The following is a 27,218-nucleotide window of genomic DNA, read 5'->3' on the forward strand; positions in this document are numbered from 1 at the left end:
ATAACTGTGGACATCAACTGAACAAAGAAACTTTTCAAAGTTTTTGCCCCCATTGGTTACAGAGTAGTTGCCGACTAGCTGAAAAGTATTTAGCATAGTTTTTGTGGTGTGCGGTCTTTCTTTGGTGCCTTGTGCACATAACTGTGCATGAAGGGTTAACCCAAACATTAAGGCCTCTTGCCCACCAGCGAGTTTTATGTGTCACATCACGCTCGCCTCTGGAGCTTGCTGGAACGTCCAGCCCAATGCTCACAAACAGGAAATGACCATTTCCGAGCATCGGGCCGAACGTTTCAGTAAACTCACGATGAGAGTTTAACGCATCAAAGTCGCTCGTGGGCTAGAGGACTCAAACATTAAATGAGAAATTACAAAGACAGACCCTGTACAAAAATCTTTATTTTACAAATGATAATAACACCACAACTAGGATTCGATTGATTTCATATCAGCTGGTTGCAGCTTTTTGCGAATAATCAGTTGGCCACGGCTGTTCAGATAAGTGTCTGACAAGTCCTCCTCTGTTGGAACCCCATAAGGTAGCTTCAGTGGCTGGACTCTAAAGAACATAAAAAACAATTTAAACAGAGGGGAAAAAAAATATGGTACACACCACTCTTCACGACAGTGCTTCTTTACCTTACAATTATTCTGAAATAAGCAACTTTGATATTGTTTTGTTATGAAGATCCTGACAATCCCCAAAATTGCTCGGATGGAACCCTGTAGATGGTGTAGTTACTAATCTCAAAAGACTAGAGAGTATAAATGGTCTCATAAAGAGACTATGAAGTTACAATCCCCAAATACAGTATTTGCAAATAGGTTCTAGGTTCTTTTACACATGGTTAGGTACAATCCTTTTGTGTTGCATTATTAAGAGATCCCTTTATAGAGCTGTGGAAAAACTTTTTTTGTCTAGAATTAATAACGTTTTTTTACATAGCAAGTTATTATAGTCGATGCAATAAAATCCAAAATACTTCCCTACACTGAAATCCAAGTGTCATTGTCACAGCTTCACAATGTGAGGACACTGAATCTTACATAATTACTAAAAATAATCTAACATGCAGAAAATAGTTAATGAGTCACATTTCTTTCAGTCTGTTATTTAGGATTTTGAAAGTCTCCAAGCAAAGCTATAATCCAATATGCATACTAGATTCTTCCTATATTCTTCAGTTTATCAGAAAGTCAGATACTTTGGCTTCTCAGAAAGGGCTTTTGCTACAGCCATGGGGTATCCATAAGATTGTTCATAACTCACCATACCAGCGCTCATATTTATGCAATATGCCCATTTACATGAATACTGTATCAGTGAGAAGCCACAGCTTACACTATAGCAGCCCTGATGTATCAACTTTCCTATATAAGTAGTTTGAATGAGCTGGAGCCTGGACATGGAGAAGGGATCTGGAGCATGTTGTGGATTTTAACTTTGCTTGGAGAGCTTGAACATCCAGAATTGCCAAAAGGACACAGAATACCTCACATTCTGTTTCAGTGTTCAAATGCTTCATTGACCACAAACAGTGATGTCTAGAAGTTTAAAACTGAACCCACCCATGCTGGTGGTAACAGCTAACATTTGCCACAGAAGGTACAACTCCTGAGTCTGCTCTATTCCCTCACTGTGCTTGGCAAGAATTATATCAGCCCATAAATATGTAGATGCCAAAGGGGTACATTTGTCTAGATTATGGGTAGGAGAACAATTCAATATAATAATAGATAGTTTATAGTGTTAATAATAATAATCAATTTATATAGTGCACACAGGTTCTGCAACACTGCACAGAGCCCCCATGGGGCTCACAATCTAATGAACCCAACAGCATGTTTTCGGAGTGTGGGAGGAAACCCACACAAGCACAGAGAGAACATACAAATTCTTTACAGAAGTTGACCTAGATGGGACTTGAACCCAAGACCCCAGCACTGCAAGATTGTAGTGCTAACCACTGAGCCACCATACATCTTTCCAGTTAAGATTTGGTGAAAAATATTAGAAGCATGTAGTAAAAAAAAAAAAAACACACAACACACATTTAAAAGCAACCAGAACCTTTTCATATTATAGGTCCAATAAAAAGTATCATAATTCTAACACTGTACAAACCTGACTAAGTGCTTGACGACTTTGAGATAATTGTTGACGGATGGGATGTTCTTATGCACAACTGGTTTTTGAGCCTAAAATGCAAAACAAAAAAAAAAAAAAAAAAAAACACATTAGATGCAACAGCAACCTGTGCAAATACACTAATGGTTTGTTAACCGTCCCACAACATTACTCTGTGCTTCCGCTAAAACTCTCCTATACCATCCACATTTCCAAATCAGTGTCTCTTAGGACCTCATCCCTTTTTCCCATCTATATAATTTGTTTGAGAAATCTTACAAAATTCCATAGCTTTCAAAACTTCATTTACAGCTTGCTAAAAAAAAAAAAAAAAAACAAAAAAAAAACAACGAGTGACTGGTTCGTGACTGAGCTGGTTGGTGGCTGATTGTTCCACTGGGAAGGAGGGATTCCTTGCATCACATAATGTTAGTATGCTTGGTGTCTCATCTCTCCTGCATAGCATTCGGTCCGTGAAATGCAGCGACCATGCAGTTCAGGATTCAAAGAACAAGCGTGGTCATGTGTTTTAGTCCTTTACCTCTCTGTTAGGCCATAACACCTTATAAATGGCTTCCCATAGAGCATTACAATATATTTGTGTGTTTTGCTTCAAGGACGCAACCCCATTTTTCAAATCTGACACGTGTTTACATGTTTATAAATTTGGAGCACTTCAACTTATCTAGGCGATAGAGATTTTTTTTTTTTTGACATAGCCCTGGCATCTAGAAATGCAAATCTGGTGTCAAATTAAACAGCAGAATCTCCTTTAATATGATATATGGATTATGTATGTAACAGAATTACATGCACCCTCTGCATCTGTAGGTGAACCTGGGGAAGGGTGATTGAATAATGCTCTACATATTTATAACAGTTTGTTTTTTGTAAGAAGTAGTAAATTTTACCACTTTACTAATGTGAAAAAATAAGCTTTTTATCCAGTTAGTCAATTATTGGCAAATTTTAATTATTGCCAATTGTATCAAGATAAAGTCTCACAAATTAAAATTTGTTATTATATGTAGAGCTTTTCCAGAGATATCATCATTTAAAGAGGGGCATAGCAGAACTTCAAAAATTGACCATGTCTTTCTGGCATTAATGACCATTGGCCCTGAAGGGGTTAAAGTTATCAATTTTCAAAGTTTGACATTTTCGGCTTTTCAGATAAAACATTTTATTTCACAAACTAGTTTATATCCAACATTCACCATAGGTCTAATTTAGGTTTGCATCCTTTGTCAGTGTTCTTTTACTTTTTTAGGATGTAAAAGAGACTTAAAATAGAACTGCAATTTTCCAAAATAAGAGAAAACTTCCAAAACAAAGTTTTTTGGGACCAATACATATCTAAAGTGTTTTTAAGGCATATATAAATAAGAAACGCCCATAACTCACCCCATTTTTCAAACTGTACCTTGCAAACTACTCTTAAAGGGGTTATGTCACGAAACAATTGACTTCAAAAAGCTGTCAGAGGTTAAAATATTTCAAAAATCTATTTGTAATGGTTACCTGGAATTAAAAATACCTTTCTATTTGTTATTATGATGCGTGTTCAGCCTCTATTCTGCTCCACACAGAAGCAGATGTGGGAGGGGCCAGGCACATGCACAGCACTGACAGCAGCAGTTATTGCACAACTCAGAGCTACAGAACGCTCAGCCTTCAGAGTCTCCTTCCACCTGCTGTGCTCAAATAGTCCCTGCATTTACAGATCCAATAGAAGTCCAAATGTGAAATGTGTCCTATGCCAAAAAAAGTTGGTGCAGTCTGTCAAAGCAGTGCAGGGGGCACCAAATTCATGAACAACGTGCGCCAGAAATCCTGAATCTGGTGCCCCCTGCACACTACACAGGACACTGCACATAGTACACATGTACTATGTATTCTCACAGCATCATGGTCGGTCAGGCTGATATGCATGGATGCATAGATAAATAGGTGACAGCTTCTCACATGTTGCTGATCTTTAGCTACTTCCCTGCTAGTCAGGGACAGGGGCCCCTTTGCAGGACAGCAGGGTAGCATGGAGGGACAGTGAATGGTGTAGAGTACAGGAGATGCATCAGGAGAGGTCAGAGCTCAGCCTGTTACTTGTGTTATCTCTGCAGCCTCCTGTGTGACCTGACTAATGGTGGAGGGAGGAAAGGGATGATACATTGCTATGATCCATGTTGGGGGAGGACTCCTCTGTGCAGCAGATGTCATGTCTGGCTGCAGTTACCTTGTATCTGCTGCTGTAGGCTCCTGTGTGACCTGACTAATGGTGGAGGGAGGAAGGGCTGCCATATTGCTATGATCCATGTTAGGGGAGGACTCCTCTGTGCAGCAGATAGTCATGTATGTCTGCAGTTACCTTGTATCTGCTGCTGGAAGCAACTGTGGAGCAGTGGAAATCACCTCATTCACTGGTGTAGACAGCTGGGCTCTTTGCCCCCTGTCTCACTTCCTATTGGCTGCAGTGTGTCAGGTGATCTCTCAGTGTAGGAGGAGCTGTGAGCCCGTGGAGTGATCTGTAGTGCAGAGCAGCTGGTGGAATGTTTGTGCGAAGACTCGGCCAGATCAGCTGTTGCTCAGGACGGGACACAGCTACCACTAGAGGGCGCCAGCAACAAGGACAAAAGGAGTTATCTCAGTAAGCCTGCAGAATTTGTAATAAGTGTAAATGGTGAAAGTACTTGTCACAATGCACTGGACCCAATTACAGCCATGTGCTATGGTGACACAACCCCTTTAACAGGTTTCATGAGGTCTGTTTCTCCTTTAAAGGGGTTGTCGGAGAGTTATGAAAATAAACTAAAAGGTGTCCCCTAAACTTTGCTATATGATTTCTCATGAGAAAGAAAATAGCCCACATGTCAACTGGTTTATAGGCGCATGGCAGGGCACAAAACAGAAGCAAAAAACATTCAGGTGCTATGTTACTTTTGTGGAGCCCCTGAGGTATCCGAACAGTAGAAACCCCTGACGAATTGACCCATTTTGGAAACAACGCCCCTCAAGGAAAATATTAAGGGGTATAGTCGATGGTGTGACCATACAGGAATTTCATAGAATTTATAAACATAGAACTGTGGAAATGAAAATGTAAAATATTTAAGAGCGGTTAAAGGTAGAAAAGCACCCGAAATTATGTCACACAATTTCTTCTGAATAATATGTCAATACCCCATATGTGGTCATAAAATCACTCTCTCTATCTGTAGGGGCATATGGCATGAGTTTGAAAGAGAACAATGCTTTTGGGGGGGGGGCAGATCTTTATGAAATTATTTTCATGCGCAATGCCATATTTGAATAGCTGGAATACTGTAACAGTGATAACCCTCCAAAAGCATAAAGAAATATATCAAGGGATATGGTGGACGTTTTGACCCTACAGGTGTTTCACAGTAATTAGTAACATAGGACCATGGAAATGATAAAGTACTATTTGTTCAAGAAAATGTAATTTTAGCCACCAGTATGTCACACAATTTTTTCTGATTATGGCAATACTCCATATGTGGTCTTAAATAGCTGTAGGGGCATATGACAGGGATTGGAAAGAGAACATTGTCTTTATGAAATCATATTCATGTGCCATGTCCTATTTGACAAGCTTCTGGAGTACTGCGACAGTGATAAACCACCAAAAGTGACCCCATTCTGGAAACTACACCCCTGAAGAAATATATCATGCGGTATAGTGGACGGTTTGACCCTTCTGTTTAAGTTCCACAGTATTCACTATCATAGGAAATGTGGAAATGAAAAATTACAATTTGTTCAAGAAAATAGGTAAAGGATTGGGGTACTCAACGGATATCATTCCATCCAATAGGGGTCCAAAAACATGTGCTCACGGATAGTTGAAGTATCAGCAACAAACAAAAACAAATTACAAAGTGTCCAGAGCACCAGTTTAAGGTACACCCAATTATAGTTGCAAAAAAAATACACAGAATATGTTTTTCTATAAACTACAGTTTTATTAAAATATTAATGTACTAGAGGTCCAACATCCCACCCTACTAATCACATATGCATATATCAAAATAATAAATATATCAAACTAATACACCTAATAGTACACCTAAGAAAATCACTAGCAACAAATGTGAGTAAAGCTATATACACTGGTTGGTAAAGGAGGTCCCTGAAACAATTGTGGGATTGTGCAGTGTTTACACTGTTCAAGTAACAAATACCTCAATGTTTCTCAGAAAAGTCTTAATCCTGAAATGAATATAAAATTTAAAAGTCAAAAATGTATCAAAGTCAAAATCTTCTTTTCTTTTTTGCTTTCTTATACGTACTGTCTCAATTTAGACGCAATAGTTGGATTGAGCGCAATACACATTTGCCATCACTTTAGTTGGATAAGACGTAGTGCACATTTATCATCACTTTGTTGTCTTAGTTGGATGAAGCATTGCACACACACACTTTAACAGTCTTATCTGGCTTGCAAATGGTTAAGGAAGCAAGATTGTGATATCCAGTGGTGCTCACTGAGTGTCCGCGAGAGATGCAGGGTCATATAATACTCACACACTGTTCAGCCTCCACTCTACTTGCAAGCGTGTGTCTTCTTCTACTTCGTTTATTTGCAACTATAATTGGGTGTACCTTAAACTGGTTCCCCTGACACTATGGAATTTGTTCAAGAAAAGGTTACTTTGGCTCCTGAAATTCCATGTTTTACAAGGGGTACAATAGCACCCCAAATTATGTTACACAATTTCTACAGAGTATAGCAATACTTGTGGTTGTAAACTGCTTTTTTTAGTTTGGCAGCAAGGCTCAGAATGGAGGGAATGCCATTTCTGAAGTTTAGAGGTCATATTTTTTAGTACAGTGAAAGCCTCCAACATGTGAACACTTTTTGAAGGTGACAAAAATTAGATTTTAGTTACATATGTATGATTTTGTGAAAGTTAAATTTAGTTTTTCATTTTTCCACAAATGTTTTATTTATAAGAGACATTTTCAGACATAGGCCCAAGCATAAAAGTGAAAAGATATTTTGTAACATTTATCAGGCTGCATCTGAGGCCTCATATTTACTTGGTAATTTTTTTTTCACAGGCATAGGCCTATAAATGTGCATATAATAAAATTATTAGGTATTTATCTAGGGGTATAATAATGATAGAGTTTTTAGTCTTGTTACGGGGCTGTGTGGTAGATTGGGAATCAATCCTTTATACACAGCCCAGGTTTGGAAGGACATATCATTTTGGTATATACTATCCTTGTTGATACCATTCTTTGTGCACACAAGCCATTTTAGAGGGCGGGGCGGGTGTTGTCGATGACGCCACAGACAGAACTTCTGCCCTGGCACTATTCGGGGAATATTTATTGAAGAGGTAGAGCTGATGAGAAGAGAGGTTGCGACATTCTCCTTGTACTCCAAATATGGTGGCCGGCCTGTCTGATAAGGACATTGCGCTGACAGGGGTACAGCTGGCATCATTGATTGTTGTCAGCATCATCAACTCTTTTTTTGTCTTAAATTTCAAGCACAACACCCCCTCATTTTGCAGTGCTCTGCTTTCGTCAGCTCTCAGAGGTTGACTCAAGTTTTGAGAAGTGGTTTATGATTTTTTTTTTTGTCCAACAGGCCATTGTATTTTTTTTCTCCATAAGGCATTTGAATAGCGGTACTTTAATAAGGGCTTTAGTATATGTGTATGTGTGGTACCCCTCATTAAGCAGTTGGAATATGAGGTCCCACACAAATTTTTCCACTTGTGCTGATGTGTGGTGGACATTCTGGGGGCTGTATTGTCCTGTCTTTTCCCTAATAGACACAAAGTGAATATGCGTACCCTGTCTCTGCCTCACACAACTTGTATAATTTTATTCTGTACCTGGTTTGCTTATCAAGCAGATACTGAAAGAATTTAAAGGGAACTTACCACCACGGATCTACCTATAAAGGTTGGTCGGGTGGTAGGTGCATCTATAGGTCGCGAGGATAGCCCTTTTAAGGGCTAATTCTCACGTTCCCGCCATATTTTACTAACTTTTAATTCCCTAATATGTAAATTTTGTAAAAAGGCTACTGCGGCTTCGGAACAGTGACCGCGCAGCAGCTGGCCTGCTGTTCTGGGCATGCACAGACTACAGGTTTCGCGGACAAGGCGCTCAGCTACGAGCCGAAAGACATCTGGTTGGAGGGTCGAGGAGACTACTGGGGCGTAAAGTAGCCTCCGCACCGGCTACTACACGCCCCATTAGACTCTTTACAAAATTTACATATTAGGAAAATTAAAGGTTAGTAAAATATTGCGGGGACGTGAGGATTAGTCCTTAAAAGGGCATTATACGGCACCACCTAACATTTGCAGGTCTGTCTGTGGCTTGAAATACATGGATGCTTTCTTCCAAAAGCAGCTTAATTTATTTCCATACAGTTGCAATTCGGGCACAAACCATGATCATGTGTGCCACATGTAGTCATAGTTTTAAAACCCTTGTCTACTCCCTTGAGAAATTTGTATTAATATTTTCCCAACACATGAATGGTTTACCTTTTGGAGTCCTAGTTTTTCAATAATTTCCTTCTCCCAGTATGGTCTTCCAATAAAAGATCTTATTCTAGTGACGAGATGTAATTTATGTGGTTGCTGTGGATCTCCCCCATACTTTTCATGATCTTCTGGCTTTGGTTCAAACGCCTGTATGTAAAATAAGCAAGATGTGGACGGTTATTAATTTTCCAATCATTGACAAATAGTTTTTCGAGTCCATCGTGTTTCAAAAATTATTTTATATTTCGAGAGAATGCATAGTGACCCAAAATGTGATCCTAAATGTGATCCTGGGGTGAATAGAACTCCCAAATAGAATTTGGTGCAGGTAATAAAATAGGTGAATAAGCAGCACAGTGAAGACAAGCCTCTAATCAAGTGCAGATTTCAGAACTTAACTCCTTCGTGACTGAGGGTCAATGATTCCAGAATGTCCAGGACAATTTTCGCAGTTTTGTGCCTCTTTAAATGACAATATCCTTGGAAAAGCTTTTTTTTTACTTTTGTTTTTTTCATGACATGTGAGACTTTAACTTGATAGGATAGTTTAATCAATTACATATTTTTTTCTTTATAAAATTACCCAATAAATTACTAAAAATTACTCAGATTAAACAGAATAAAGTTTTACCAAAAGATGTTCTAAATATGTACAGCATCATTCCATCACCCTTTCCCCAAGTTCTACAGATGGTGAGGATGCATGTACTCCTATAATTCTGCAAATTGTAAGCTCAATCTTTCCTGCAGCTTCTTCTATATTCTGCCTGCAGATGACAGGCTGGAGGGGGGCACATTTCAAAGGCCCATATCTCCTGAACCCTGGCACATAGAAAAACAATTCTGGTGTTATATTAAACAGAATATTAAACTCCTCTTTAATATGAAATTGTGTATGGATGCTTCACAGAACCGGAGATATCGACTCTTAAAGGTATAAATTGGAACTCTCAAAATAGAAAGCTGTACCATATTTTTCAGACTTGGGGTGATGTCACACGTTCAGTTTTTCGGATGCAGTTTTTGATGCCCAAACCAGGAATGGAGTAATAGTAGGAGGAGGAGCAGTTTCTTCCAATTATTTGTCTCACCCATTATGATCCACACCTGCTTTTGTGTTTAAAAACTGCATCTGAAAAACTGAACGTGTGCCATCACCCTATGGCACACCGGAATATAAGGCGCACCATCAATAAAAGCCTGCTAAAACGTCTAGGTTCATATATAAGGCGCACCAGATTATAAGGCGCACCTGATTAAAAGGATGAATGACCAGCAGGTGGCAGACCTGTGCACAATTCAAGGCAGCTGTTGTCTGCAAGTATGGTTTATATACAAGGCGCTCTGGACTATAAGGCGCACCTTTGATTTCTGAGAAAATAAAAGTATTTTTGTGCGCTTTATAGTCCGAAAAATATGGTATATTAAAAAATGTCTAACTTTAAAAAGGGATTTCCCTGGTTCTGTGAAGCATCCATACAATCCAGATATCTAAGGCGTAAGCTATATTTAAGGGGAGATTCTCCAGTTTGATATGACACCAGAATTGTGTTTCTAGGTGTCAAGGTTCAGGAGATAAACGTTTGAAGTTGGCCAAACGTCCTTTCTGCACGTATGGCAGTCATGAAGGGGTTAAAAATCAGGTCTAGAAGTCAGAGTAACTGCCAGAAACTATTATTTACATTCATAGTTTACCCGGTCCCTAATCAAAAACCCTGCAATGATGAGAAGAATAGACAAAGTGGAGAATTTTGGAAGGGGAGAACATTATATAAAACAGCTAAATCTTACTTCTTGTGGTATCCGAGACTTTGTAAACCTATGGCGTATCCAGGCAGTCCACACCAGTGACAAGGAAGGGTGCTCTGTTAAATGCTAAACATCACAACGTTAGTTTAAAACGGTAGAATGAATTATATAATATAATAATGTATAAAATACAAATAAAAGAAAACAATAAAGTGTTAGTCACCAGTGGTCAGAAGTAAAGATCAGAAAAAAGTTCTTCATGACAGGAATTTATTGGTGCCTGAATGTCATAGTCAATTTTTGCAGTTCTGCTCTGCTCTTGTCAGGCACATCAAGTCCTACCTCAATTTTTTGTAATGAATTGCTCTGCTTGATGATATTGAAATGAGTTGGGGGCAGGGGATGTTTACTAGAGAACAGAGGAGGAAGGTGGTGCTGAAGCCTGACTCAGGACAGCTCAGGAACACCCGTCTGACTCATTCAAAGGATTACAATGCAGATTGGCGGGTTCATTTTTTAACTCACAAGAGCCACTGGGTCATTTAAATATCATCATGCGGAGCATGTCTGTCCTCTGCTAAACACCCCCACTCCCTGCAAACACCTTCACCACAGGAAAGGAAAATGCAAGAGACATGTTTATAAGAGGACTCCCTGACTCAGGACAGCGCAGGAACACCCATCTGACTCATTCACAAGATTACAATAAAAATTGGGGGAAGCATTTCAAGAGCAACTCACTACAGAGGTATGACCTCGTTTCCAACCAAACAAGTTATCCACGGCATATGACCTAACTTGCTGATCTGTGGGGGTATCAGTAATGAGACCCCCGCAGAATACAAGAACAAGGGGTCAGATGGATCCAAGGTACCTCAGCCTGACCCCTCGTCGCTCCCTTAGAAGAATGGAACAGACGGCAGCGCATGTCAGTTCTGCTACAGTCATCTCTATGGACCTCACGGAGATTGCAGAGTGCAGTGCTCGACAAAGAATCTGATGGAGGTACCTTGGACGCCTCATCAATAATGCCACCAAGATCAGCAAGTTAGGCCCTATCTAGTGCTCACGGGCTGAGTCCTCTTCATTTTGCAGAAAACCCCCACCACTAATAACCGCGATCGGTGCTTGCACCGTTCGCGGCTATTAACCCTGTCATTCCTGCCGGCAAAGTCGCCGGCGCCGTTTAAAAGACGATTTGGTTGCCATGGTAGCCTTGGGTCTTCTTTTGACACAAGGCTACATGGCTTCTGCAGATTCGTTACAATGAGCCAGTGGCTCATTGTAATGAATGACCTGCAAAAATGCCATATATTGCAATACAGAAGTATTGCAGTATATGGTAGGAGCGATCTGACGGTTAATGTACCCTAGATGGTCTAAGAAATAGTGGAATAAAAAAGAAAAAATAAAAAGTAAAAAATAAAAAAAAAATTAATAAAATATTAAAAATTCAAATCATCCCCCTTTCCCTAGAACTGATATAAAACATAATAAACAGTAAAAATCAAACATATTAGGTATCGCCGCGTCCCAAAATGCCCGATCTATCAAAATATAAAAACTGTTACGGGCGGCGGTGACCTCCGAGGCGGGAAATGGCGCCCAAATGTCCGAAATGCGACCTTTACACCTATTTACATCACATAAAAAATGATCAAAATGTCGCACAGACCTCAAAATGGTAGCAATGAAAACATCGCCTCATTTAGCAAAAAATTACCCCTCACACATCTCCGTGCACCAGAGTATGAAAAAGTTATTAGCATCAGAAGGCAAAAAGTTTTTCTTTTTTGTACACATTCGTTTAATTTTTGAAAACCTATATAAATTTGGTATCACCGCGATCGCACCGAACCAAAGAATAAAGCTCACGTATTATTTTGAGTGCACAGTCAAAGTCGAAAAAACTGAGCCCACAAATTTTTCCACATTTGGAATTTTTTTTCAGCTTTGCAGTACACGACATGTTAAAATAAATAACATTACGGGAAAGTAAAATGTGTTACGCACAAATTAAGCCCTCACACAGGTCTGTACACGTAAAAATGAAAAAGTTATGGTGGATTTATGAAGTTGGAGAGCGAGAAATGAGTATAGTATATAGCCCGGCCCCCCCCCCCCACGCTGTATGTAGCCTGGCCGCCCCCCCCCCCACGCTGTATGTAGCCTGGCCGCCCCCCCCCCACGCTGTATGTAGCCTGGCCCCCCCCCCCCCCACGCTGTATGTAGCCTGGCCCCCCACGCTGTATGTAGCCTGGCCGCCCCCCCCCCCCACGCTGTATGTAGCCTGGCCGCCCCCCCCCCCACGCTGTATGTAGCCTGGCCGCCCCCCCCCCCACGCTGTATGTAGCCTGGCCGCCCCCCCCCCCACGCTGTATGTAGCCTGGCCGCCCCCCCCCCACGCTGTATGTAGCCTGGCCGCCCCCCCCCCACGCTGTATGTAGCCTGGCCGCCCCCCCCCCCACGCTGTATGTAGCCTGGCCGCCCCCCCCCCACGCTGTATGTAGCCTGGCCGCCCCCCCCCCACGCTGTATGTAGCCTGGCCGCCCCCCCCCCCACGCTGTATGTAGCCTGGCCGCCCCCCCCCCCACGCTGTATGTAGCCTGGCCGCCCCCCCCCCACGCTGTATGTAGCCTGGCCGCCCCCCCCCCACACTGTATGTAGCCTGGCCGCCCCCCCCCACGCTGTATGTAGCCTGGCCGCCCCCCCCCCCACGCTGTATGTAGCCTGGCCGCCCCCCCCCCCCCACGCTGTATGTAGCCTGGCCGCCCCCCCCCCCCCACGCTGTATGTAGCCTGGCCGCCCCCACCCACCCTGCTGTATATAGCCTGGCCGCCCCCCCCCCCACACTGCTGTATATAGCCTGGCCACGCGCCCCCCCCCACACTGCTGTATATAGCCTGGCCACGCGCCCCCCCCTGCTGTATATAGCCTGGCCACGCGCCCCCCCCCTGCTGTATATAGCCTGGCCGCCCCCCCCTGCTGTATATAGCACGCCCGCACGCCCCCCCCCCCGCTGTATATAGCCTGGCCGCACGCCCCCCCCACTGTATATAGCCTGGCCGCGCGCCCCAACCCCCCCCCCCTGCTGTCTATAGCCTGGTTGCTCCTCCCCTCCTTGTATATAGCCTGGTTGCCCCCCCCCCCCTTCTATATAGCCTGCCCGGCCTCTCCGCCCCCCCGTATATAGCCTATGGGTCCCCACACACAACTGGCACATACAACGCCAGCAGCTTGCCAACGTCATAATTTGTGCGCCGCCAACACTGCACAGAGACCCGCTGAGGCACTGGAGCATCCAAAGCAAGAAGAGGACCTGCGGGGGCATCAAACAGGTGAGTACATTGTAAATTTCTTTTACTAGACTCAAGTATAACCAGAGTTAGGTTTTTTTTCAGCACAGTTTTTTATACTTGAGAATATACGGTAACTAAAGATGTGAGAAATATGTTGTGTCTTTTTTTACCCATTAAAAAATGTTTTAAGTGGTAAAATTGTATAAACCTTTACCAAATTATGTTATAAATATATACAATTTCACAATATAAAGGAGTTTTATCCATAAAATGATGGCATATAGCTAAGAAATGTTTCAGAACAATGGGGTCCCTCTTCTGGGACTCCTACTAAACCTTAGAAGATGGGCCCTGCATTACAATGCTGGAGACAAAGAAGACACAGAACAATTTTGTAATCATTGGTGACTAAAAAAGGAATTACCTACCTTTAATCCCAATGTTTTTCTTTGCAAAGCGTTAAATTGTGCCAGCACCATTTTATCAATCAATCAATCTTCAGAACTACAAAAACATTTGTAAAACATTTTAAGGTGGTCAGAACAGTATGAGATTTATAACAACTATTTTAATATGAAATCATTGGAATTATTAAAATCTAATAAATATTTAAAACATCTTCCCACCCTTGTGACCTTCAGGTTTCATTCTTCAGGTCTTAATTATGTCACTAGAACTGATACAATATGGTTTACAGGTTTGCTCCTATGCTTTGAGGGAACAGTATTAGAATTCTGAAACAGATCATAGATTATATTTTAGCTAACATATTTTCTAAGGTGCTTTGAAAAACAAAATAGCAAAGTGGGAGAAAATCTAATACGTTACTTTGTTTATATGACCTGTTCCATAACAAACATTTATCCCCTTTGCACAGGGAATGAAGCCGTCCCAAAGAAGCAAATGGAGGACAGGTGAAGCGAGCAACACCTACACTCCTTTCACATGGAGCACTTTTGATTGCTGTGGGTTCCAATGATCAGTACATAAAGGGCACAAGGGAATATGAATCTAAAATGGCAGTTGTAAAGCGCTTAACAAAGTAACCACATATACATATTATAGGGAAGAACATTATTACATGGGAAGGCCCACAAAAGCACGTTACCTATCCATATGACAGCTGTATAAATGTAGGGTCCCCCACCTGTGACCAAAATATGGCCATAAGCCCACCGTTTGCGTGGACACAAACTAAAACTTCATCTGAAGCTTAGCCATCTCCATCAGCACCACAGAAAGTAATTGCTATGGTAACATGTGGGATCACTCCGACACTCAAACTGGAAACAGCGGGTAAGCGTGGATGTGAACCCTCCACAAGTGCACCATAGCGATCTGTCCCTCCCGGCAGGCCACTACTTACCATGCAGTCACGTCAGCTGTAGCGGGGGCGGTGGGTAACAGCGTCAAGTAACGGGACTGAAGGTCACTACCAGCTTTTTGACATGAAACAGTCAATGCAGGAGGCGCGCGGTTATTACGTCATCAGACGTGGCCCATGAGGGTCTTCTATACCTAGTATGGAATCTACTTATCGGCTCCGGTTGCGTTTTGATTTTATACTATTCCTATCCAATGCTGTGTAGCCTTATCTATGACGAAAATCATTATTCGTAGCTTCTGTAACACAACACTGTTGACTATTGTCAAGTATTGTCTGCTAAATAAAGCTTAGTGACAAGAAGTGCGCGTTTCCTGTCAGTGGAACGCGGAAGTTTAGTTAGTGAAATTGGGGTTGCGATAGATAGTGAGCGGCGGAGAGCCTGTGCCCTGGTCATGTCCGCTCTGGCTGGTGTAGAGAACTCTGCGGGCGCCGTGCTCAGGAGGGCGGTGGAGCTGGACGGCGGCGGCCGCTATCAGGAGAGCCTGGTCTGCTATCAGGAAGGCATAGAGCTGCTGCTGCAAGTTCTCAAGGGTCAGTAGGTGGGACTGTTCATGTGACGACGAGCTGCGGGGCAGTGCAGGGGGCTGGCTGTACACATCTCACTTCTCTTATACACCGTGTACATGGTGTTGAACATCCTTGTCACCATTACATACCGCCCACAAGGTTCACCTGATGGACGGTACAAACGGATATTTTCAGAAAATCATTAGTAGCCACATGGGAGTTAAAAACACTTATTTAAGTTGAGTTATATACAGGCAGTGTCCACAAGCAGATTACTCATTGGGTAATTCTGAAGAGTACACCAAAAGCACCAATAGAGTTTTGAAATGCAATTCAAAGGCTCCACAGACAATCGCATGTTGAGTTGACCTTGTGTTCCATCTCTGTTAGTAAACGTGAGACTCCACATATGAACCCGACCAAAGAGGGACAGCATTTTTGTTTTCCCTATGTCACAGCTATTGCCCCACGGTAGTATTCCCACATAGTGTAATACCCATCTTAAAGACCCCTAAAAGAATAATGACCCATTCCTGTGGCCACCCTCTAAACTCTGTAATACCCCTATGTTTTTGGTTGCCTGCTTCTAACGCCCTGGCTATATTACCCCTCCTCCCGTTCACATTGTGGCCCCTTTACTTCTCCCCCTCTCGTTCACATGGTAGCACTGAATCCCTCTGTTTACACTGTACAAGGAGCCCCCCCCCCCTACTTTTTGCTAAAACCTCCTCCTACTGTGATATTACAACAGGCAGATGCAGGGTGCAGTGCTGAACAAAAGGGCGGGAGACACTGTACCAGACTATGAAGCTTGATCTAATTCTCCTTGATTTATCATGCTCAATTTTTATGGTAGATTTTATTAAAACAAAAAACAATTGTGTTTTATACTTTTCCTGTTCCCACAAAACAGCCCTTTCTCTGCGGATATGTGTGGCTGTGAAGCTGACACAAGCGATAACATCATCACATTGCTCCTGCCAGCCTCTGCTGCACCTTACGGCAGAAGAATAATGTGTAAAGCTAACATCATTACGCGTCAACACTAGGTTCAACTGGATCTGTGTCTGGAGGTCGCAGATAGAGTTGAACTCTGTAGTGTCACTTTTTGTAGTTTTGGAGTGGTTGATTTTCTTTAACCCCTTAACGCTCTGCGCCGTAGCTCTACGGCGCAGAGGTATAAGGGATGTATGGAGAGGGCTCACGGGCTGAGTCCTCTTCATACAGAGGTGGGGGTTGTTGCATATTGCAGCAAACCCCCACCGCTAATAACCGTGGTCGGTGCTTGCACCGATCGCGGCTATTAACCCTTTCAACGCCGCCGGCAAAGGCGGCGACGATTTAAAGACGGCGGCGCGCGGGCGCCGCCATCTTTATTACGATCGACGCGCCCCCGAACGTCATCGGGGGGCGGCAATCGGTTGCCATGGTAGCCTCGGGTCTTCGTTTGACCCGAGACTATCTGGCATCTGCAGATTCGTTACAATGAGCTGCAAAAATGCCATATACTGCAATACAGAAGTATTGCAGTATATGGTAGGAGCGATCTGACGGTTAATGTACCCTAGATGGTCTAAGAAATAGTGGAATAAAAAAAAAAAAAAAAAAAAAATTAATAAAATATAAAAAATTCAAATCACCCCCCTTTCCCTAGAACTGATATAAAACATAATAAACAGTAAAAATCACAAACATATTAGGTATCGCCGCGTCCCAAAATGCCCGATCTATCAAAATATAAAAACGGTTACGGCCGGCGGTGACCTCCGAGGCGGGAAATGGCGCCCAAATGTCCGAAATGCGACTTTTACACCTTTTTACATTACATAAAAAATGAAATTAAAAATGATCAAAATGTCGCACAGACCTCAAAATGGTAGCAATGAAAACGTTGCCTCATTTCGCAAAAAATTACCCCTCACACATCTCCGTGCACCAAAGTATGAAAAAGTTATTAGTGTCAGAAGATGCTAACATTCGTTTAATTTTTGAAAATGTATTAAAACACAATAAAACCTATATAAATTTGGTATCACCGCGATCGCACCGAACCAAAGAATAAAGTAGGCGTGTTATTTGGAGCGAAGAGTGAAAGTCGTAAAAACTGAGCCCACAAGAACGTTTTTTTTTTTTTTCAATTTTTCCACATTTGGAATTTTTTTTCAGCTTCGTAGTACACGGCATGTTAAAATAAATAACATCACGGGAAAGTAAAATTTGTTACGCACAAAATAAGCCCTCACACAGGTCTTTACACGTAAAAATGAAAAAGTTATGGTTTTTTGAAGTTGGAGAGCGAGAAATGAGCCGAAAAACCCTGCGTCCTTAAGGGGTTAAAAGCAAAAAAAAAAAGTGTTTTCAGCCTTAACAACAGTTGGAAATAAAACATATTCAAATTCTTTCAATATAGATAAATTTTTCTCTCTATGACATGACCATGGCCAGACCAGGGGGTCCGCTGCTCCGATTGCAGCCGCGGGTTCTGCCAGTGCCCCGGGGCTGAGCGATCTCCTTCCCGGAGTCGGGACCTGCCTCCTAACAGGACCTGGCTGTTACCCCACATATTTGGTATCGCCGCATCCTTAACAATCTGTACAATAACTCTGAAACATTATTGGACCCACTCGGTGAACGCCTTGAAAACGAAACCAGAAAAACTTGCCAAAATAAAAAAAAAAAAAATGTGCACCAAAATGGTACCAATGAAAAGAACAACTCAACACGTAAAAAATAAGCCCTAAAACAAAAAATATTAAAGTTATATCTCCGAAAAGATGGCAATACAAAAACAAATGAGATTTTCTTTATATTCGTTTTTATCCAGTAAAATTGTAAAAATATATTGAAAAACTATATAAATGAGGTATCATAGTAATCGGAGTGATCTATAGAATAAAGATAATATAGTATGCGATAGGGAGCGCTGGTTAGTGAATATTCTTTTTTTTTTTTTTTACCTACATACTGGGGGACATGTGGTATGGCTACCTATCTGGTAGCTGCCAGTCTTTATAGGAACTTGGGAAGCGGGAAGCACCAATAAGCAGCGCACTGGCCCTTTAAATCCGTGAGTGCCAGCACGCATGCGCTGGCCAACCGGGACAGGAGCCGGAAAGTGGTGGGACAGGAGCTTGGAAAGGGGCGCCACCACAGAGAGGGGCATGGATGTGCCTGCGATCCGAGACCTAAATCGCAGGGGCACCCGTGACACTGGGACTACCTATCTACTGGGGAGCATGTGGATATTGTACGCCCGAACGCTGCACATCGGGAGTGAATTTAGCGTGTCAGTTCACTCCCGGTTTGCAACCTTTGGGCTGTGGGATCCGGGCAGCACGCGTTGCGCGTGTGATGCAAATTCATCGCATCACACTCGCAAGTGTGGAACCGGCCTTATAGTGCCACATGTCAGATTTGAAAAAATGGGCCGTGTCAGGAAGGTGAAAAGTGGCTTCGGTGTTAAGGGGTTAATATATTTTTTAAAAAGTTAAACCTTTTGTACAAAAAAATTCTTCTGGCGCTAATAACTTTTTCATACTAGAGTAGGGAACTGCGTGACGTGTCATATTTTGCAAGATGAGATGTCATTTTCATTGCTATTATTTTGAGGACAGTCCGACCTTAACCTCATTTTTTTTAGATTTTTCATACATTGTAAAATGGCGTAAAAGTGTAATTTCATATATTTTGGTGCTATTTTCAGTTACGGGGTTCAATGTCGGGAATAACCCTTTTTATATTTTGATAGATCAGACATTTTGGGACACGCCGATACCTAACAAGTTTATAATTTTTACTGTTTATTTTTAAATCAGTTCTAAGGAAATTTTTAGGGTTTTTATTCTATTTTTTAAACTTTTATTATTTTTCAGACCCCATAGGATACTTTAACCCTAGGTTGGCTGATTGATCCTACCATACACTGCCATACTACAGTATGGTAGTATATAGGGGGTTTAATGATAATTTATTACAATGTGCCACTGCCACATTCTAACAAATGGCCAGTAAACATACAGCTTCGGGTCTTACAAAGACTAGAGGCTGCCATGTAGAGAGAGTGTTGCATCATGGGGAGCGATGTTCTAAGCCAATATGGCTTCGATCAGGGGTTACTATTCGCAATTGGTGCTAGCACTGATCGCGTGTATTGGCTATGTGTGATAAATAATTGGGTTTTCATTGTAGTTTGGGCACTTGGTCTCTAAAAGGTTCACCATAACTCCACTAGGTGCTGAACAATTATACACAGACTCTTCCCTTCACCCTCAATTGATATGGTTTGTGTAAGGAAAAGTTTTACAATTTTCCAATATACTTTCTGTATCAATTCCTCACAGTTTTTTAGATCTCTGCTTGCTGACATCCTATAGAACATGGTAACACAGGTGCACAGCTCGCTATATCACACATCTCTGATTACTTTCTGTGATACTAACGAGCCATGGACAGATTTCTATCCACTGGAAGTAAACATAGAAGCTTTCTATAGGATATCAGCAAGAAAATATATCAGATATCTAGAAAACTGTGAGGAATTGATACAGGAAGTATATTGAAAAATTGTATAACTTCTCTTTAATTATCAACTATTTGCTGAAAGTGGACAACTCCTTTAAGTGCTGCTTTTGTCTTTGGGTTTTTTCCAAGTCTTTTTCCCGTACATTTGCACTTTGGTGTCTCCTTGAATTACTTCACACAGGAAAGGCTCCTACACGGAAGTAGTAACACTAATATACAGCATGGAACATTACAATAATTTGATATAGGACTTTGATGTACATACATGCAGGTGACGAGGACTGGCAGGCCAGGTTTTGCCAATTTACCCTGGTCAGTTGATTAGATTAGGTTCGCGGATGAAGTGTCCTGATTCAAAATGTTTTTTTTTTTACTTGATTTGTAATCTGCCTTTTTATAGCTACAAAGGATGAAGCAAAGAAAAACCATTACCGACAGAAGCTGAGAAGCTACATGGACAGGGCTGAGCAAATCAAGCATCATGTTCTTAAAGAAAAGGAAGGTAAAAATGTAGTTGTATTTCATTTCATGAACTTCTCATGTTTTGGGTTCCATTGGTTGTGTTTTCTTTACAAACAACCCATATTTCCATGTACTGAACCTTGGACTCGCAGAGCCCTCTCCATATGTGGCGTTGTATTACAGAGCTGACATCTGCTGATAACTGCTGGCACCAATAACGGTAATTAACAGCTGCTGCCGTTGAACCTGACCATGACACTTAACAGGTCTAAAACTGGGTGCTGCCATCTTTAAATGGCGGTTGGCAACCTCCATTACGTCATAGGAGGGTGGCGATCTGTTAAAGGCTCCCATGGCTGTCATTACTATATATATGTAAGAGAATCTCCCATTTAATATTATCAATCATCACCTTTAACTGGAGATATAACCGTTTGAAGTGAGCCACCCCCTTTCCCCCTACCAAATGATGTACATGCCCTTTTTGTCTCTGAACCTGGGAAAGGGTGACTGTTTGGTGCTGTATGTATTTATAACATATTTTGGTAGAGGTTTAGGCTACATTCACTCTGCCGTTGCCCGCCCGTACCATACCGTAGCTGGCAACGGCAGTGCACGGGGAGAGGAGGAGGAGGTAAACGCAGCTCACCCAACCCCCCTCTCCATAGGGATACATGGTGCACGGCGCCGTATTACGGGTAAAGATAGGACAGGTCCTATCTTTTTCCCAGGTACGGAGCGGTACGGTGCCGCACGTGTGCTGCACCGTACCGCTCCCGTAGGGCGCCGTGCGTCCCTTGCCGTCTATGGAGGACGTATATCGGCCGTATATATACGTCCTCCATATGGTAGTGTGAATGTAGCCTTATACAGTTTCTTGGCTTATTTAAAAAAACTTCACATATTTAGTTACTCTCTTGCTAATTCTATAAACAAAAAACACTTATTAAAAGTATTCTATTAAGTGAAAGTCTCTATGTCATTATAGAAAAACTTTTCTGACACCAATGACCCTCGGTCACAATGAAGGTTGGGGTTGAGCTATTCTACTGCTGTAAATATGTAAAACTACTCATAACTAGTAGCATTAACATCTTTTTTCGTAGAGGGAAAATATCACAAGCAAATAAAGATAGTAGAAAATGCAACTGGTTATAGCTACGAAAATCTGTTCAAGCCCTATGTGGATGAGATGCTGACAGAAGTTTGGGTGGAGGATCCATACATCCGGCACACACATCAAGTAAGTGAAGATATACTGTAACGCTGTGTTTACAAAATGCAATTGCCAGACGCAAATGCTTTTAAACCTAAACGTTTGTATGGAATAGCTACAAGAGTTTTAGGCAGATATGTGACCCAGCAGGCTTGAATTGCAAAATGGCCTAAAGGTATATTAAAGGGTTTGTCCGAGGGTATAAAAAACCCATTGGTTGGCTGGGATGGAGCGGGTAAAAAAAAAAAAAGTACTTGCCTCCACGGTCCTTCCTGGCATCAAGCGCTGCAATCTCTCCGGTCCGTGCCCCATGGAAACAAATGGGCACGGAAGCTGCGCTGCGTTCAGCTTCCAGCCGGCCACGCTTACCCATCCCTATTCCCATCGTTGCACCATGCGGGCCAGCCGGAAGCTGAAATACTTTTTTTTAACCCACCCCATCCTGGCCAGCCAAGGGTTTTTTATACCCTTGGACAACCCCATTAAGGCCCCCCCCCCCTCCTCATCGATGTTGGTGCATAAAATAAATTCAGGATACTGTGCACTTAGTCAAGGCCATCGAAATCGCATGTTGACTGGTTTTGATAAATGCCCCTCATAATGTCCCTCTAGGTTTATATACCATATATACTCGTGTATAAGCCAAGTGTTTCAGCACAATTTAGAATATTGCATATAAGTGGTGGTGTGGAAGTTGTATTTGTTTCCTGTTTTAACTTATGTGTGTGTATTTTATCCTTTTTTTACTTTACAGTTGTATAACTTTTTAAGATTCTGTGAAATGCTCATCAAAGGTCCTTCCAAAGTGAAGAAAATCAATTTGTTGACTTCTAGAGATGAAGTGAGTTGCTTTCAATTCATCTTTTTTTAAATTCTATTGAATGCTATTGAATTTTCCAATACCAATTATACCAACACAATGGTACAAGTTAATGCACTACTATAGCTAGTTATAGGGACCAGTGTAGGAATTGAGATGAAAAAGGAATTGACCCGATTCAGATGAAAAAGGGGTAATCCATGCACGAGACAATTGTTTTAGACACACAGGGCCTTTTTGTTTATAAGAGAAAATCTCTGTGAGACCAAAATAATTGGATCACACTTTTTAATTTGATGTGATAAAAAATTGATGTTCTACTCCTACAACGGTGGCTTGTAAACATTTCTGCTTGTTCATGGCCAAGGAGAAGTAATCACTCCAAATAGCATGGTGGTATAAGAACAGCGCTGGAAAATACAGCAAATCACTACAGCTTATTACTTTGCATTTGTGGGGATTTGTTATTTATGGATGGTACTTGTTTGTATTTTATTCAGTTGTTTTTATGCCTACATTCACTGGTTTCTGTTACTTTCCTGATGCCCTGCTTTTAAAAGCTTTGTAGACATGACAGGTACCACTTCATTTTTATCATTTGACTAGGAGAATATCAAGGATCAACAGATGAGCGGCCTGCAAGAGATCAAGAATTCACTCCAGGATTTTGGTGTAACACTAGAGGTCACCTTTTCTCCATCTATTCATGACCGAGAAATCAGGTGGGAGAACATATGAGTGAAATCACTGCCAGGGTACCCTACTTAAGTGGGTTAAAAAGATGGAAAATTTATCAGAAGTGTCTTAGAGCAGAACTGTTCTAGTTCCCATGGCAACTAACCACAGCTCAACTTTCATTTTATAAACATTGGTGGGAAAATGAAAGCTGAGCTCTGATTGGTTGCTTCGGGCAACTAGAACAGTTCAGCTCTCGGACACTTCTGATCAATCTCCCCCAATAGTCCATGTAAACACATCATAGTAGAACCAATGTATTTTATTGCTGACATATACATATTTTAACTTCCTTTGTTATGTTAAGCAATATTCCAAAAGAAAGTAAGTAAACTATTTAAGGTAGTATTTGGCCTTTACATGATATATACATTACTTCTGTTGTGGGGCCTTTTAGGCCAGCACTATAAAATGTATGTCTTTGTTGTAACTGTGGTACAACATTTCATCTTGCCATAGTGTATTCTGATGTCTGCATAAAAAAGAATGTATAATATGTTCTTCATCTTAATGTCAGGTTTGACAATGGCTGGATGATTAAGATTGGAAGAGGCCTTGATTATTTCAAGAAGCCACAGGTAAGTAACTTTCACAACAGGTTTTTAGCGTTGAAATCACATTTTTGTCCACTCCTTATACATCTGCAGTGTACTTAAAGACTTTCAGAAACACTGCTCAGTTGGGGTACTGTACACATTTGTGGAACAGTTGCAGGATTTAAATAGGCTTTAAATGAAAGAAAGTTCTGAAATTTTAATCCCCTAGTGATGTTAACACAACAAACATCAGTTTTACCCCTGTACCTTACAATTTTACTGCTGTTTTAGCCAGAGTGTGGACGGGGATTCTCACAGTTTACATTGCAAAGGTCGGACATAGCAAAGGATGCACAGCAAAAGTGATGTTTCATTTTTTTTTTGCTGCAGATGAAAAATCCCAAGCAGAAAAGTATTTCCGCTGCAGATTTTTCCCTGTTCGGTGTATCGGAATGCATCTAACTAATTTCCCTTAAATGCTACTGTATAACGCGCCGGTTTTGCAGCACAGAAATTCCTCAGAGCAAATCCACAGGTAATACCATTACCCTAATGGAGAAGTGAGGAGCTGAGATTAGGCACAGAGATCTTTTGCATCAGTGCATGCACACCCATGTGATCTTGCCACCACCCTCTGACCTCATCTATTTACATCATATGACTGCTGATGCATTGATATAAATACATGCAATATATCCAGTAAAACTAGTTGTACATTATTATTTACGCTGCTGACCACATTAATGAGAGCAGTATGAGTTATATACATAAAACTTCAAATGACTCAGGACTGTGAACCACATATTGTCTATTTTTGGCTAGGTTGCTGATTGTTAATAAACATATGCCTGTACTCCTTTACACAATGTGCACTTTGTGTAGAGGTTGTGGCATTAATAAATCATGGCTCTTAGTCACATAGGTGAACTATTAACCCTGAAAAACTCTTCTGATTTGAGGGACTACTTATATACTCGAGTATAAGCCTAGTTTTTCAGCACAAAAAATGTGCTGAAAAACCCAAACTCGGCTTATACTCGAGTCAAAAAAATAAATATATCTAAACTCACCTTTCCGGCGACCCCTGTATATCTTCTGTGCGATCTGTCCGGCAGCGGCAGCAGGCTATATACACTGGGACAGGGTCTGGCAGGCTGTATACACTGGGGCAGGGTCTGGCAGGCTGTATACACTGGGGCAGGGTCTGGCAGGCTATATACACTGGGGCAGGGTCTGGCAGGCTATATACACTGGGGCAGGGTCTGGCAGGCTATATACACTGGGGCAGGGTCTGGCAGGCTATATACTGGGAAGGCTGTGACCAATGCATTTCCCACCCTCGGCTTATACTCGAGTCAATAGGTTTTCCTAGTATTTTGTGGTAAAATTAGGGGCCTCGGCTTATACTCGGGTCGGCTTATACTCGAGTATATACGGTATGTGTTTTTTGGAGTGCTTTAAGGCCAAAAAGATACTCCTCTGATATCTGTTATTTGATGTGACATATAAGACATTTTTACTTTATTGGTTATTTTTTCCCCTTTCATTGGATAAAAAAAAATCTAGCCATGGCATATGTTCTAACATGGCATCATGTGCTTTTGTGAATCTGCTAATATAATACTTTCTGCACTGTATCATACTGATCTTGTGCTTATGTTCTTGCTATTTATTGCCATTTTGTTCTACTTCCAGAGCCGGTATTCCATAGGATACTGTGACTATGACCTCCGCCCTTGCTATGAGACATCGGTTGATATTTTTCATAATAACCACACTCGGAAAACATGACTAAAGTCTGTACGGTGGAGTGATTTGAACGGGTTTTGAGCAAGTCGCGGTAGTAATAAAGGATTTGTATATCCTGTCCAGAGCAGAATATGCTCCTGCCATGTAGCTCTGAGCAACCTTAAGTTGTTGATTGGGATATCTGGTGTTTTCTCTTTTGTGCACAGTGTAAGTTGGGACCCTGGATGTGTATCTGGGACCCCCTCTTGTCAGGGAAACAAGTTATCACAAATTCAATTCATTTGTGGTTGATGTGTTTGCAGGTCATTTGCCACGATATTAAAGCATGCAAACACAGTAGCTATTCTAACAAGTGTTCTTATCATATGCCTTGTGTATTTTATAGCTTTATTTATTCATTTGTTTGCTTTACTGGCTATACACAAGAATGGGGCAAAATTAAAGATTGTAATAATGTGACTGAGCTTTTCATAGTTTTGTGTTGTAATGAGGTCTGGGTTATAACTTTAAGCTTCGGTTTGTGTTAACATTTTTATGATTGTACAATTATACATGTTATCCCCATATTCCACATTAGTGATATTTTAACTGTACTGGTACTTTTTCCACTAGAAATCATTCCGATGATCTTGAAGTAATGTAGAGTCATTATTTTGTTTACTGGACAAGCATTAACTGAATATTTGTTTCCTATATACAGTAATATTTATTTGGGGATTTCATAGCTTAACTATGTGGTTGTGTTTACATTATTTGCATGACTAAGTTTTTCCATAAATATAATATATGTATCTCTTTTATTCCTGTTCTCATATTGAGAATTGTATTTTATATGTATTTATCACTTGTAATAAAAATACCGATCTATAAATCTTTTAATTCTCTGTGATCCCATTAATTTTAAAATGACCCAAAATCAAACAAACCCTTAGGCTACTTGCACACGACCTTAGTCAAAATAGTTGTTAATTTTTCAAGGCAAGTTTAAAAAAGTCTTGCATCAGTTTTTTATGGATCCTAACAACCTATAGCATGAGTGATCCATGAAAAACTCATCTGACTAGGACATGCTCTACTTATTAACAGAATGGTTCATTAAAATAACAGATGTGCGTTCATCCATACTATATGATGATATGGGGACTATTGTGCAGGGTACTACATTACCAACACAGTCAATATTTCTCCAATTGAAGGACGGGATTTAATACTCTGATTTCTACCAACCAAAAACATGCATTCATATGTAAAGTTGGCATAAAGCTTGCCATGTACATTTCATGAAAGTCATCTAAAGCTGTTGATTTTAGCTGCAATAACTTTCTGAAGTCTTGGTCTTTTTTGAAGGGCTTTTCCACATCAATTCTTGTGTCAAAGGCTTTGATGGACTTGAGCATAGTAAAGCTGTGCATTGCCTTATTTTCAACTTACAGCCCGCTGCCGGTTGACTATATATCATAGATATGCAATAAAAATACACACTTGATGAAAGATGAATTTCATTGTTTACATTTATTTAGGATTTGTGTGTGTATATATATTTAGACACAAGTAGCTTAGATGTAAGCCAGCCTCTGTA

At 41.2% G+C, this 27,218-nt stretch overlaps 2 protein-coding genes across 6 annotated transcripts; one reads left to right on the plus strand and one right to left on the minus strand.

Annotated features, from left to right (window-relative positions):
• Window positions 1-379: 379 nt before the first annotated feature.
• MRPL30 (mitochondrial ribosomal protein L30) lies at window positions 380-20,578 on the minus strand. 3 transcript variants are annotated; one of them, XM_072135768.1, is made up of 6 exons: window positions 20,554-20,578; window positions 14,135-14,210; window positions 10,450-10,533; window positions 8,659-8,805; window positions 2,126-2,199; window positions 380-559 (listed from the first exon to the last, which is right to left on the minus strand). In XM_072135768.1, exons 2-6 carry the CDS (start codon window positions 14,183-14,185, stop codon window positions 427-429), a joined length of 489 nt encoding a protein of 162 aa, XP_071991869.1. In that variant the 5' UTR covers window positions 14,186-14,210; window positions 20,554-20,578; the 3' UTR covers window positions 380-426. The 3 variants fall into 3 exon arrangements, with proteins under 3 accessions (XP_071991869.1, XP_071991867.1, XP_071991868.1); XM_072135766.1 differs by lacking the exon at window positions 20,554-20,578 and adding an exon at window positions 15,073-15,267; XM_072135767.1 differs by lacking the exon at window positions 20,554-20,578 and adding an exon at window positions 14,854-14,984.
• On the plus strand, window positions 15,383-27,153 carry MITD1 (microtubule interacting and trafficking domain containing 1). 3 transcript variants are annotated; one of them, XR_011853148.1, is made up of 8 exons: window positions 15,383-15,624; window positions 20,522-20,623; window positions 21,690-21,826; window positions 22,554-22,640; window positions 23,226-23,341; window positions 23,872-23,932; window positions 24,281-24,425; window positions 25,586-27,153. XR_011853148.1 is itself a non-coding variant. In XM_072135762.1 (7 exons), exons 1-7 carry the CDS (start codon window positions 15,486-15,488, stop codon window positions 25,679-25,681), a joined length of 738 nt encoding a protein of 245 aa, XP_071991863.1. In that variant the 5' UTR covers window positions 15,389-15,485; the 3' UTR covers window positions 25,682-27,140. The 3 variants fall into 3 exon arrangements, 2 of the variants coding, with proteins under 2 accessions (XP_071991863.1, XP_071991864.1); XM_072135762.1 differs by lacking the exon at window positions 24,281-24,425 and having other exon boundaries at window positions 15,389-15,624; window positions 25,586-27,140; XM_072135763.1 differs by lacking the exon at window positions 24,281-24,425 and having other exon boundaries at window positions 15,390-15,624; window positions 23,238-23,341; window positions 25,586-27,139.
• The last annotated feature ends 65 nt before the right edge of the window (window positions 27,154-27,218 follow it).

Source organism: Engystomops pustulosus, chromosome 2 (genome assembly GCF_040894005.1).
Source record: "Engystomops pustulosus chromosome 2, aEngPut4.maternal, whole genome shotgun sequence".
NCBI classification, from domain to species: domain Eukaryota; kingdom Metazoa; phylum Chordata; class Amphibia; order Anura; family Leptodactylidae; genus Engystomops; species Engystomops pustulosus.